The sequence below is a fragment of the Pteropus vampyrus genome, unplaced genomic scaffold (genome assembly GCF_000151845.1).
Source record: "Pteropus vampyrus isolate Shadow unplaced genomic scaffold, Pvam_2.0 Scaffold441, whole genome shotgun sequence".
NCBI lineage: Eukaryota > Metazoa > Chordata > Mammalia > Chiroptera > Pteropodidae > Pteropus > Pteropus vampyrus.
In genome coordinates this window covers 181,675-193,986 of record NW_011889222.1, presented here as the reverse complement: position 1 = coordinate 193,986, position 12,312 = coordinate 181,675, and the positions used below count along the sequence as shown (strand labels likewise).

The window sequence follows — 12,312 nt, the reverse complement described above, 5'->3', positions numbered from 1 at the left end:
TTGAACCTAGAGTAAAATACTGAAGTTTTAAGCAATCAGTAAATTGATGTTAGTTATATAGTAGCCATTATCACTAACTTAAGATATATAATTTATTTATAGTCTCTTTACTTAGTGCTGTCTTTAAGTAAAATTATTTTTCTAGGTTTCTCCAGATTCCCTAATGACCTCAGTTCTCAATTGCTGTTTTTCCCATAAGATCTAAATCTATCAACCATAGATACTCTGATCATGAAGATTTTCAGTAATATCATGTGTGCTGTGGTTAGGTACAGAATATCTTTATAACATGATCCATCACTTCCCCATACCTCTAGCATTTGTCTCCAAGTGGGTACCCACTTACTTTGTGACACTGTTCCTCAACATCTACCACTTTTATTTGAGAAAGGGATAATCCTAATTCCCCAACTTCATGAATCATAACTGTTGCCAAATCTTTTTCATATTTAACAAGTTTTGTCTCCAGAAACTTCCTAGAACCATTTTTCTTTTTTATATGGCCCATATAAAATATGATCCATTATTCTGAAAAAAAAAAAAGTAGAGCATGATTTGCTTCATAAAATCGTGAGGTTGAGTTAAATTAATCATTTATTTCTAAATGAGTTATGAATCTAGAATTCTACTGTGTTAAACTCTCAGTGGTAATAACAAAATACTCAATAAATGTACACTCTCCTGCAGGGCAAAACCAACAGAGAAAGAATAATTGAACTGGTCAGGTGAAAGACGAAATCAGGAGACAAGCTAGAAGACCACCACATCAAACTAGAAATGAAGTAATGGTAATAAGGATCTATTCTATGGTGTAGTCTGGGAAATGGAACTGAAGCAGTGAATCTGATGCATTTCAGAAGGATAACACAACCTAATGTGTGCCTGAATAAGAGGGATAAAGAACTCCCCCCCAAATGGGGGTAAAACTGAAAGAAATGGGAGAATTAGGAAGGATAGAGCTATAGACTGAATTTTCGTATCCTCTCAAAATTCAAATGTTGAAATCCTACTCCCCCAAGGTGATGACAGTAGAAGTGGGACCTTTGGGAGGTGATTGGGTCATGCAGGTGGAGCCCTAATGAATGGGATTAGTGCTCTTATAAAAAACACCCCAGAGAGATCCCTGGCCCTTCTGCTATGTGAGGATACAGTGAGAAAACGGCTGTCAATGAAGAAGTATGTCCTCACCAGACACTGAAACTGCCAGTGCCAAGATCTTAGACATCCCAGCCTTCAAAACTGTGAGAAATAAATTATTGTATAAATTATTATATCTCACCCACTCTATGGTATTTTTGTTATAGCAGCTCAAATGGACTAAAACAAGCAGTTGCAGGAAGCCAAGAACAGGACTATTCCAAAGAGGAGGGACTGATGAACTTGATACTGGACATGTTGGGTTTGTAGATTTTATAAAATATAAGCAAAGCTGTCCTTAGGGCGGGTGGAAATGTGAGACTAATGGTCTGATAAGCAACCATGTAACCTCTGTACCTAATGTTGTTACTGATTTTATTTTTTAATCACCAACAAATTTTCTAAAGTAGTTCTCTTTTGCCTTAAGAAAAATGTTATTTATTTATTCTTGAATAGTTATATCCCTTTCTCTTTTTATCCTAAATGTTTACTAAATGTGTACTATTTCATTGTTTTCATTGTTCATCTTTTTATTCAACCAATGATGGTTGATTTTCACTTAAAGATTGTAACTTTGCTCCTCTAATACTGGTTTATTTGAACTGGTTTATCTTTGGAAGAAAAGAATCATTATAAATATATATATAGCTGAATTACTGAAATAAAATTTGCTGCTGCTCCCTACAGCTATATGAGCTCAAAGATCCTTCAAAGGGAAATCTAACTACGGGCAGTGAACACACAATGCAATATATATATATATTGAACTGTACTGGATTTCATTAACCAATGTCATAATAATAAAATAGATTTTAAAAAAGAAGATCTTTCACTGAAGGAAAGGGAGACAAAGCTTATGACAATCTTTTCATCATATGATAAAATGACTCATCTTCACTATGCCCTATTAAAAAAAAAGCCGTCTTATCTGTAGGGAGCTTATAAAGTTTAACTGTGATCCTTTTTCTACTTAATGAGAAAAATAAGGAAGATAGTAGGGAATTTTAGAGGTAAGAGACAGTTAACTCATAAAATAAGGGGCAGGGTATCATTTATAAGGTACGTCTTTTTATGTTCAGGAATTTATCATTCGTAGTTTTGACAATAACCTGTAATGCTAAAGATTATGTATAAAGAAGACAAAAAGGTCATCTAATTAGTAAAATAAGTGCCATCCAGCCACATCCCAAATGCACTCTACTGTTATCTTCTTGCTATAAGATTAGGCTATAACTTGTGAAATATGGTATTCAGAAACTTGGGAATCCCTATGTGTTTCTATGTATCCTTCATAAATAGCACAAATAGACTGTGTAAAGTTTGGTAGGTCTGTTGATTTACTGTAACATAAGAAAAAGGATAACATTTCCATAACCATTTAATGGATATTTACTATTCGTCAAAATAAAATGTCTGTAGGAGCTGTTTGACCTCCCATGAAGTAGGAAGCTGGTACATGTTGACTTAATAAATGCCATTTCTAACTTTATCTTCCCTCCCCGCCCAACAATAGCAACACAAATTCTGTGTGCTAAATATTTTAAGAAAAATGCTTTAAGCTTCATCGACCTCATCACAATTTAGCTTTGTCAAACTGGACAGGTAAAACAAACAAAGCAAGCAAGATATAAAACAATTACTGGTTCTTTTCTAAAAGAGACAGCATTACAGCTCAGAAAGAAGAAATCTGCTAAAATATATGGTAAATTGAAGCAATTTAATAAATCTCAATGAGTAAAAAAGGCTGAACTAAATCCTAAACCTGCTGTGAGTCTGCTGATACACTGTCAACAAAAATCTAACCAAGGAAGATTTTATAAGCATCCAAGCTGCTTGACAAATTTATTGCACCCTTACACAGCTGGGTACTAGGTAAGGTGGAGATTCAGCATAAACAAGACAGACATGGTCCATGCCCTCATATAGTTTACTTAGCAGATGAGGTAGACACCATACCAAAGTAAACCAATTAAATAACAGTAAATTTTCTTAAAAGCACTAAGAAGAATAAGAAAAATAAGTGTGCTCCCATAGAGAAAATAGACAGAGGACTTATTTTAGACAGGGTGGAAAGACCTTTAGTTCATGTTTTAACCATAAGTACACCAGGAAAAACAGCCATGACCATGGACCCCTTTTTTAAATATATTTTTGTCATTTCATGAATAATTTATAGAAAAGAACAATGAATATTAAACTTTTAAGTAACATTTTGAAGTATAGTAAACCCAGATTTTCATTCCATAACATGGTTTTGAAAGTATATAGACCTAAACTAGGCAAAGTTCTTTTAATGTAACTAAATCCTCATCAGCTGTTAGGCCTAATCCTAGAAACATATCTATCTTGTAAACACTGGTTTCTTGCTTTCAAGTACATCTCTGACAGATTTTTGGCTTATCTTCTACTTCTTCTTATACTTGCATTGTTAAAACATTTTACTTTAAAAATACTGACAGTTTATATTTTTTTGAAGGTAGCAATTTTCTTTACTCCAAAATTAATTACCACTTTCATTTTTTGACTAGGTACACACACCTATCCTCCAATGTCTATCCACTTATGAATGAATATCAAGTAAATTTTGGAGTCAAAAAACATAGAAGATGAAAGAATACCATCACATGTCCTTATAGCAAAACAAAACGGTTCAGGTTCATTGCTGCAAAGTACTGCATGATAAAATCCTTTCTATGTTGAATGACCATTCATGTGAGAAACCTTATTTCTTTTTTGTCCTTAAAAGTATATTGTTCACATAACAATTCTTGACTTTGTGAAAAAGTCATCTAGGATATTGTCATTTGAAGACTCAGTCATAGAGCACTAGCTCCATGCAGCCTACCAAGGATACGCAAGCATAAAGGGATGAAAATGACTTCATGTCCAATTCCTGGATTTCTCCTCCCCAGGCCCTCAAAAGAGCATTTTGTAGCCTGGCTTGCTCAATGACTCTTCCCTTCCCAGGCTTTCTGAGGAAGATCTTACTTGACACATCAGTTTTGGAAATTTTGTGAAGGAGAATCAGAAGGAAATGAAGTTAGAAAGAAAGTGCTAAAGAAGTTTTGCTTTGTTGAGGGAGTTAGAGAGGTGTTGAGGACTGTAACTTGGGAGCGAAACTATTACATGATGGCAGAGGTGGAAGAGGGAAAATAATAACTAAAAAATGTTGCTAGGGCTATGTGTCTTTTTTCAGTGTTTGAGGAATACAAATAAAGGATATGCTACTTCTATTTTGAAGTTATAAAAAAAAGAATAAATTAATCTGAAAAATTAATTAGCTTTAGTGGTCTGTGCATATTAATATTTGGTGCATAGAACACAATGAAATAACATGTTACTTTTTAAATGGTTAAAATATTTTTAAAAGAAATGTGCTATCAAATATTTGTGGAATCCTCGAAGCACATTTGCAGAAACATGGTCTTCCACACTCCTCTGTAATGCAATTGATCCCTTCATGGCTGTGTTCTATCGCCCCACCAAATGGACTCTAATCCCTACATGAGAAAAGATCGCATCTTACCTATTTTCTATATCCCCAGCACCTTGTAAAGTAGCTCTTACATGTATTACATGCTCAACAAACATCTCTAGATATTAACAATATTATAAAAACAAGTTAAATACAATGCATAAAAACTATTTATCAATCATGTGAATACTGGTTTAATTAGGTGCCAACTTCTAAGGATTTGTTTTCTTGAAAAAACTTCTGATGCCACTTTGCTTTTGAGACATTTACTTCTTTTCCATAGAAATGAGATGAAGGGCTTAATGTACATGTTTTTCTATAAAAATTTATTATTAAATCAAAGGATAAAAGAGTCCTTTCTAAGTGGTATTCTCCATCTCCAAATAATGGAATTATCTACTCTGCTAATATCAGGCACTATCTGACTTATCAGCAAAATTCAAATATTACCTATAGTAATGATATTCAAATGTTTTATTACTGTTTTTGCAGCAGAATCATCACACCAACAAAATCTTACAAGGACTCTCAACATATAAAACTAAAAAAACCAACCTATATATATGAAGTTGATGTGGAAATCCCATGTGCTCAGTGCTCACCCTCAAATCTTCCAATTATTTATCTCTGAGGTGTAGCTGTGAGGAATACAATTAGAAAACCACGTATTCACACTACACCAATTATATTTACACCTCAGATTCAATGTACTCTTTCTTCTTGTCACTTGCCTAAATGTGCTTATAGAATGCAAGGTATAATATTCTTCACCATTTCAAGAATCTATGCAGAGTATTCTAAACGGTCTTTACTCGAAGTTCTATATATATTTGATTTTCAATATCGAACCCTTCTGCAGAACTCCAGAACATAATATTCCCTAAATTCTTGAGAAGTGGCAGCAGGGGAGACTTGATCTCTTGGCAACTACTAAGATAGCCCTTGGTAAGCACAGATAAAAGAGATGACTACATCTGCTATAAAAACTAGGTTAGAGTGTTCAGCAATTAAGTCTCTGAAAAATTCCTCAAATCATTATACATCATCACAGTTCACTTAATTTGAAAGACCAAGGACATTCTCCAGAGATGCAAACAGGTCATCCTCAACTTTTCCTCCCCTTTAGCCAAATAAACATTGAGTCCTTTCAATTTTTCTTCTATATTATTGGAACAATTTCTTGTTATCATTTCCATGAACACAACACTAGCCTAACCCCACAGCAGCCTCCTACACTACCTGACTCCTTGCACTCTCCCCTCCAATCCAAGATTACTCTTCCTTACATTCAATTATTTAACGAATATTTATTAAACACAATATTCAAATGACCGTTCCAAGTACTGGGGATAAAGCACTGAACAAAACTTATTTTACTGCATGCCTTTTCTTTTTATTATTATGGGGTGACCCTGATTCTTATTTCACAGAGAAAACAGATTAAAATTGTTAACATTTCTACAAGCTTCCATCTGTGCCCATATACTCTAACTTCCTTATCCAGTCTTATGAAGGCCATGCCTCTACCTGCCCACCAAGACACCACTCCAAGACACCACTTCTCCAAGACACCATTCTTGCTATTATCGCCTTTCCCTCCTCCTACAAAAATATATCCTTTTCTAACAGGTTATTCCTGTCAGCATACAAACACATTATAGTTCTTGCCTTAAAAAAACAGACGAACAACAACAAAAAACTTTCCCTAAGTCCACATTCCTTTTAGCCACTGCACAACTTCTCTGTTGTTTTCTGCTGCAAGCATCAAATGATTTGTCTATACTTACTCTCCACACTTCTTTCCTCCATTCTCCCATGGGCTCACCTCAGTCAGGCTTTCGATTTACAGAAATTAGTTCTTTCAAGGTCATCAACAATCATTTTATGATATCCATTGGTCAACTGTAGCTCTCACCTTACTTTGTTTTTTCAAGCGGCTTTTAACTGAGTTTTCCACTGTTTCACTTCCAGCAAAACTTTCTTCACAAGTCTCTAGAACACTACATTCTTCCAATTCTTTTTCTGCCTCACTAGCTACCTTTTCACAGTCATATTTACTGGTTTCTTCCCTTCTTTCCCAATTTCTAAACTGTGGGGTACCCCAGGAATCAGTCTTGAGATCTCTCTCCTATCTATACTAAACCCTATAAGATGCTGCTACTCAAAGTATGATCCACCAGCCCAACCAGCAGCATCAGCACCTGGGACCCTTCTAGAAATGCAGATTCTCAGACCTTGTCCCAGAACTGTGGGTATTTCTATGCACACAAAAGCTTGAGAAATGCTGTTCTAGGTGACCTCATTCAGTCCTTAGCTGTAAATATCATCCACACAATGGTTCTCAGCACTGATTCTAATTAGAATTAACCTGCAATGCTTTTTTAAAATAATTATGCTAAAGGGGAAAAAAAGTTAAATTTTGTTAAATTTTATAAGGAGAATAATATTTATAAAAATTAACATTGCTTTAAAAACTACATTTTTAAACTGAAACTAATAAATTGAACATTAACTTTAATAATGAAAGTAATTCTTAAATAATCTTTTCTGGGAATAAAAATTTTTCTCAAGGACACACACATGCACACATACAAACATGCACACATACAACTCCTCACGTTGAAATATGTGGAAAAAATGTGATCCATATCATCCAGCTATTCCACTCCAAGATATTTATCTAGAAATATATATCCACACAAAGACTTGTACACAAATGTTCACAGCAGCTTTATTTGTAATGGCCTGAAACTGGAAACTGAAAACAACACAAATGTCCATCAAATGTCCATCAACAGCTGAATAAAGAAATTGTGGTACATTCATACATTGGAATACTACTCAGCAACAAAAAGGAATGAACCACTGATACATGCAAAAACATAAATGAGTATCAAAACAATTATGCTCAAAGAAGCCACTAAGAGTACATACTATATGATTGATTCCATTTATAAAATTCTAGAAAATGCAAACTAACCTACACAGCAGATCAGTAGTTGCCTAGCAACTGAAACAGGAATGAGGTATGTACAGGAGAAAAGAAACTTTCTGGTGATGATGGATATGTTCACTATTGTGATAGTTTCACAGGCATATTTATATGTTGAAACATCAAATTATACACTTTAATTGTGTGCTGTATATTGTATGTCAATAATACCTCAATAAAAGCTGTCTAATAAATGTTTAACCTAACCACTAATCAACTAAAAGTAGGAATGAATGAGCCCTGCTCCCAAGTTTAATAAGAATCTTTAGGAGTGGGGACAGGCTCAGAAATTTGAAAGTTCCCGAGCTAATTCTAAAGTGCATCCAAGGTTAAGAACCGAGCTATACTATGATACTCCAAAATTTATTTCACCAGCTCTCATGTCTCCCCTAAACTCCAGACTTACATAAGCAACTATCTACTTAACATTTTCACTTGGATGTCTAGTAGCAACTCAAAAATAACTTAAGGTCACTCAACAATATACCTTTGATTCTTCCCTTTTCCCACTCTTCTATTCTTTGACAGTCTTCCTATCTTAGAAAACAGCATTCCATTTTTCCAGTTGCTCAGACTAAACACAGAGAAGCATTATTCCTTCCCACTTTCTCTCACACCCACATTAATTCAACAGCAAATCCTTTCTATTCTACCTACAAAATATATCTAGAATTGGATTTCTCACTGCCCTCATATCTTGTAATATTCTCATAACTAATATCCCTGATTCCTCAACTACTTTGCTATAGATTATTCTCCTACAAAGCAGTCAGTTGATCCTTCCAGATGTCAATCAAATTATAACACTCCTCTGCTTAAAACAGTTCAATGGGTTCCTCCTCCTCACCCAAACCCCTTCTTTGTTATATATACTCTGGCAACCAGAATATATGGCAATTGAGAATAAAATCCAAACTTCTTGCTCTAGTTCACAACCCTACCAGATTTAGTCTCTTTCCCCATCTCATTTTCTATACTCTACCCTCTGGCATCCTCTGTTCCTTTGTCAAGTCAGCTTGAGCCGCCATGAAAAAATACTGTAGACTGGGTGGCTTAAACAACAGAAATTTATTTTCTCACAATTCTGGAGGCTAGAAAGTCCAAGATGAAGGTCCAGTAGGGTTCGGCTTCTGGTGAGTGCTCTCCTCTTGACTTGCAGAGTCTCCTTCTGTGTCTTCGCATGGTAGAGAAAGAGATTTCTATTTCCTTTCTTAGAAGGTCACCAATCCTATCGCATTAGGATTTCACCCTTGTGACCTCATTTTACCTGAATTACCTCCTAAAAGCCCTATCTCCAAATAGTCACACTGAGGATTAGGGCTTCAGCATAAAAACTGGGGACAGAGGGATTCAGTCCATAGCATCCAACCTCACTGGCCTTCTACTCTGGCATGGAGTTTCCCCTGCTATCTCCTCCACCTACTCGCTTCCTCACTTCTTCCAGGTCTCTGCTCAAATGCCAATTGTCAGGGAAGTCTTTCCTAACCTGACATAAAATAGCATCTCCCCTCCAACGACATTCTCCACTCTACTTATTACTGTCTCCTTCACTATGCTTTATTTTCTTCAAAGCACCTGTTTCTACTTACCACATTATATATTATTGGTTCACTGCCTGTCTTCCCTATTAGAAAAGAATATAAGATCCCTATCACCACCATAAGTGTAAATAGGGACCTTTTCCTGTTTTATTTTGTTCACTACTGTTTGCCCTGTACCTATGACATAAAAAATACCTAGAGTGTTTTTAATGGATGGGTGAACATTAAACCCTCCTATTCGAAAGTTTCCAGGGACCATAAATGATTCTCTAACAGTTTTCCAATCCTGGCTACACATGAACATCACAGAAAGTCTTTTTAAAAGTACAATACTTGGGCCCCACCCAGACCAACTGAGTAAAATTCTCTAGGAGTGAAATCTGGTATTTTTCAAAGTTCCTCAGTTGCAGCCACTGATCTACAGAATACGGTCAAAGTGCTGGCTAAACTGTCATCCTCTCAAAATCAGACCCCAGGATCTGGATCTGTCAAGTGAAACAAGATACTACATTTCACCCCAGATCCCATTTGAAACCCTACAGCACATGTGGACTATGTCAGATAAATACATACATAACTATTTCATGAAGTATAGCTTATGCCCGATTTTAAACTTATTTTTTTACCCCACAGAAAGTGTTATGCACTTACTAGACACTGAATAAATACATGCTGAATAAAGAAAGCTTGTTCATAAAATTATTTCCTTTTTCAATTTGTACTAAACCAAAGAAAGGGTGCACCCCGTCTTTAATCTTTCCATTAAGAACTACTTAAATCAGCAGATCCTAAACCTGATACACACTGGAACCACCTGAGGTGTTTTATAAAAAAAATAAAATAAAATAAAATAAAATAAAAATGTATGCTTGTCTGGACCCCACCTTTAGGGGTTCTCATTTATTTAGCATGAGACAGAGTCCAAATATCCTTTTTGGTTTAGTTTTTCAGTTTCCAAGGTAATACCAATGTGCAGGGAGGGTTGAAAACCAATGACTGAAATATATCAAATTTGGATGCTCTATCTTTTCTAAATATAGAGATTGGCAATATTAAAAGATGTTATTTGATTTAAAATCTGCAGAAAACAGCACTTATATTTTCTAAGCTTTTCTTTTGTGATATGAACGACCTGATAGTGTACTTACTGATCAAAATATGTCTACTTTTAGCTAAAACAAATCTTACCCAGAGATTAATTTTCTTTTATGGTTCAGTTTCCATTCTTACAACCTATACATATGGATGATTTACTAGTATATGCATACCCCGGAGATACTGCGGGTTCGGTTCCAGATCATCACAATATAGCAAGTCATAATCTTTTTGCTGGTGGAAGGTCTTGCTTTCAATTTGTAAAAAAAACAAAACAAACAAACAAACAAAAAAAAACAACATCTGTGAAGCACAATGAAACGAAGCACAATAAATTGAGGTATGCTTGTACAAGCTATTTCCCTCAGTTTCTCTCCTTTTGTTCATTCACTCATTCATGAAAACATTTATTATGGCAGGCAGTCTTCTGAGATGCCAATAATCCCTGCCTCCCAATATTCATGTTCTTTCTAATCTCTTCCTTGTGAGTGGGCTAAATCTAGTAAAGTCCTTTAACAAACAATACAGAAAAACTGATTGATGCCACTTCCAAAATTAGGTTACTAAAAGACTCTAGCTTCCATCTTGCTCATCCTCTCTTACCTTGTTGTGAGCTACGCTACAGAGTGGCTCACGTGACAAAGAACTGGGGGAAGCCTCTGGTCAACAGGTCAGTGAGGAGCTGAGATACTCTGTATAACAGCCAGTGAGGAACTAAGGCCTGCCTGGAAGTAATTCTCCCTCTACTGATGCCTAGAGACGACTGTAGCCCGTGAGACCCTGAATCACAGGACTTAGCTAAACTCTACCCAGATTTCCTGACCCAAAGAAACTGTGAGGTAATTAATATTTTTGTTTTAAGCAACTAAACTGTGAGGTAATTTGTTATACAGCAATAGATAACTAAGATGCTTACAAACACCTATTATATTACAAGAACTGAGATGCCACTGTACGTTACAGGAAATCTAGTACCCATACTGCAGGATGGCTTGTTTGAAACACCTAGCTCTGATCCCCTTAATCTTTATACATTACACGTAAGTTACAATACTGACTTAGCTCACCACTAGACTACAACAATCACCCATCAGATTACAGCACCTTCAGTGGAGGACAAGTTGTTTGTCCTTTGTTTGAGGTTACTGAAGTAAATAAATACTTGATTTGTCCTTCATTTAATATTTTCATATAGCTGTTCTATTTTGGTGGTGTTTCCTTTCACTCTTTTGCAATTTCCACCTTTACTCTGTGCTGTCGGTTATTCCTGTTATAGCGTTTATTTTGTATTGTCTCTCCTTACTCCTTACCCTATTGCTTTTCCTCTGCTTCTTGGCACAATGTGGGTAAGATACTTGTTTTCACTGTGATCACCATGTAGTAGTATTGCTCCTTTCATTTTATTTCTCCCTTTCCTATTACCAGCCAGACTTGTTACTTCTTGTCTAATAATCAGATTTGTAGTTGTTTTAATAACTGCTACTAGAACAGCTGAGTGCAATGTTCTCAAAGCATGGTCTGTATTCCAGTAGTGGGCCCTGTCAGTTGATTATCAAGTGTTCCACAGGCAGCCTGGTATAATCATAAATTTAAAAGGTAAGGTCGATTATGATTTTTCACAGAAACCCCGTTGTTATTTTGTAATGTATAATCTAAATTCATAAAAATTGTTTTAACTCATAAATATAGATATGAAAATAATTCTAGAAATACCAGAACTCAGAATAATGATGCAAACTAAACACTGAACAGGGCTTCAACAGAATATACAATGTCAGTCACTATGTCTGAGGTAAGTGAATCTGCAAGTGTTGATGTGCACACACAAGTACCTGGAAAAGTATGAATAAGAAGTGTACAGATAAATATCTGAAAACTATTTTTTAACAAATCAGTATCCTTTTGCCTCTAGTGACTATATTATAATCCTTAGTCAAATAGTGGCATGAAGTATCAAAGCTTTTGAATAATTTTCTATATAGTACCTCCCTGACAAACCAAGTAGGTTTTTACAAAACAAGCAAAATATGCTCTTCAGGTAAAATTGATGAATTTTGTCACCAAAAACAGAA

At 35.4% G+C, this 12,312-nt stretch overlaps 1 protein-coding gene across 9 annotated transcripts in view; it reads right to left on the bottom strand.

Moving 5' to 3' along the window:
* YAF2 (YY1 associated factor 2) overlaps positions 1–12,312 on the bottom strand; it is a 66,898-nt gene that overhangs the window by 6,355 nt on the left and 48,231 nt on the right. The window contains exon 7 of one of the 9 annotated variants that reach the window (XR_002777490.1): positions 10,414–10,490. The exons of 6 other annotated variants lie outside the window; for them this stretch is intronic. Coding sequence is in view for 1 of the 3 variants with exons in the window: in XM_023524085.1 (XP_023379853.1) it covers positions 347–369 (23 nt within the window). In the remaining 2 variants the exon portion in view is untranslated. Of the gene's footprint in view, positions 1–346; positions 488–10,413; positions 10,491–12,312 lie in introns of those variants that run through there. 2 more of the 9 variants (XR_002777491.1, XM_023524085.1) reach the window with 2 other exon arrangements.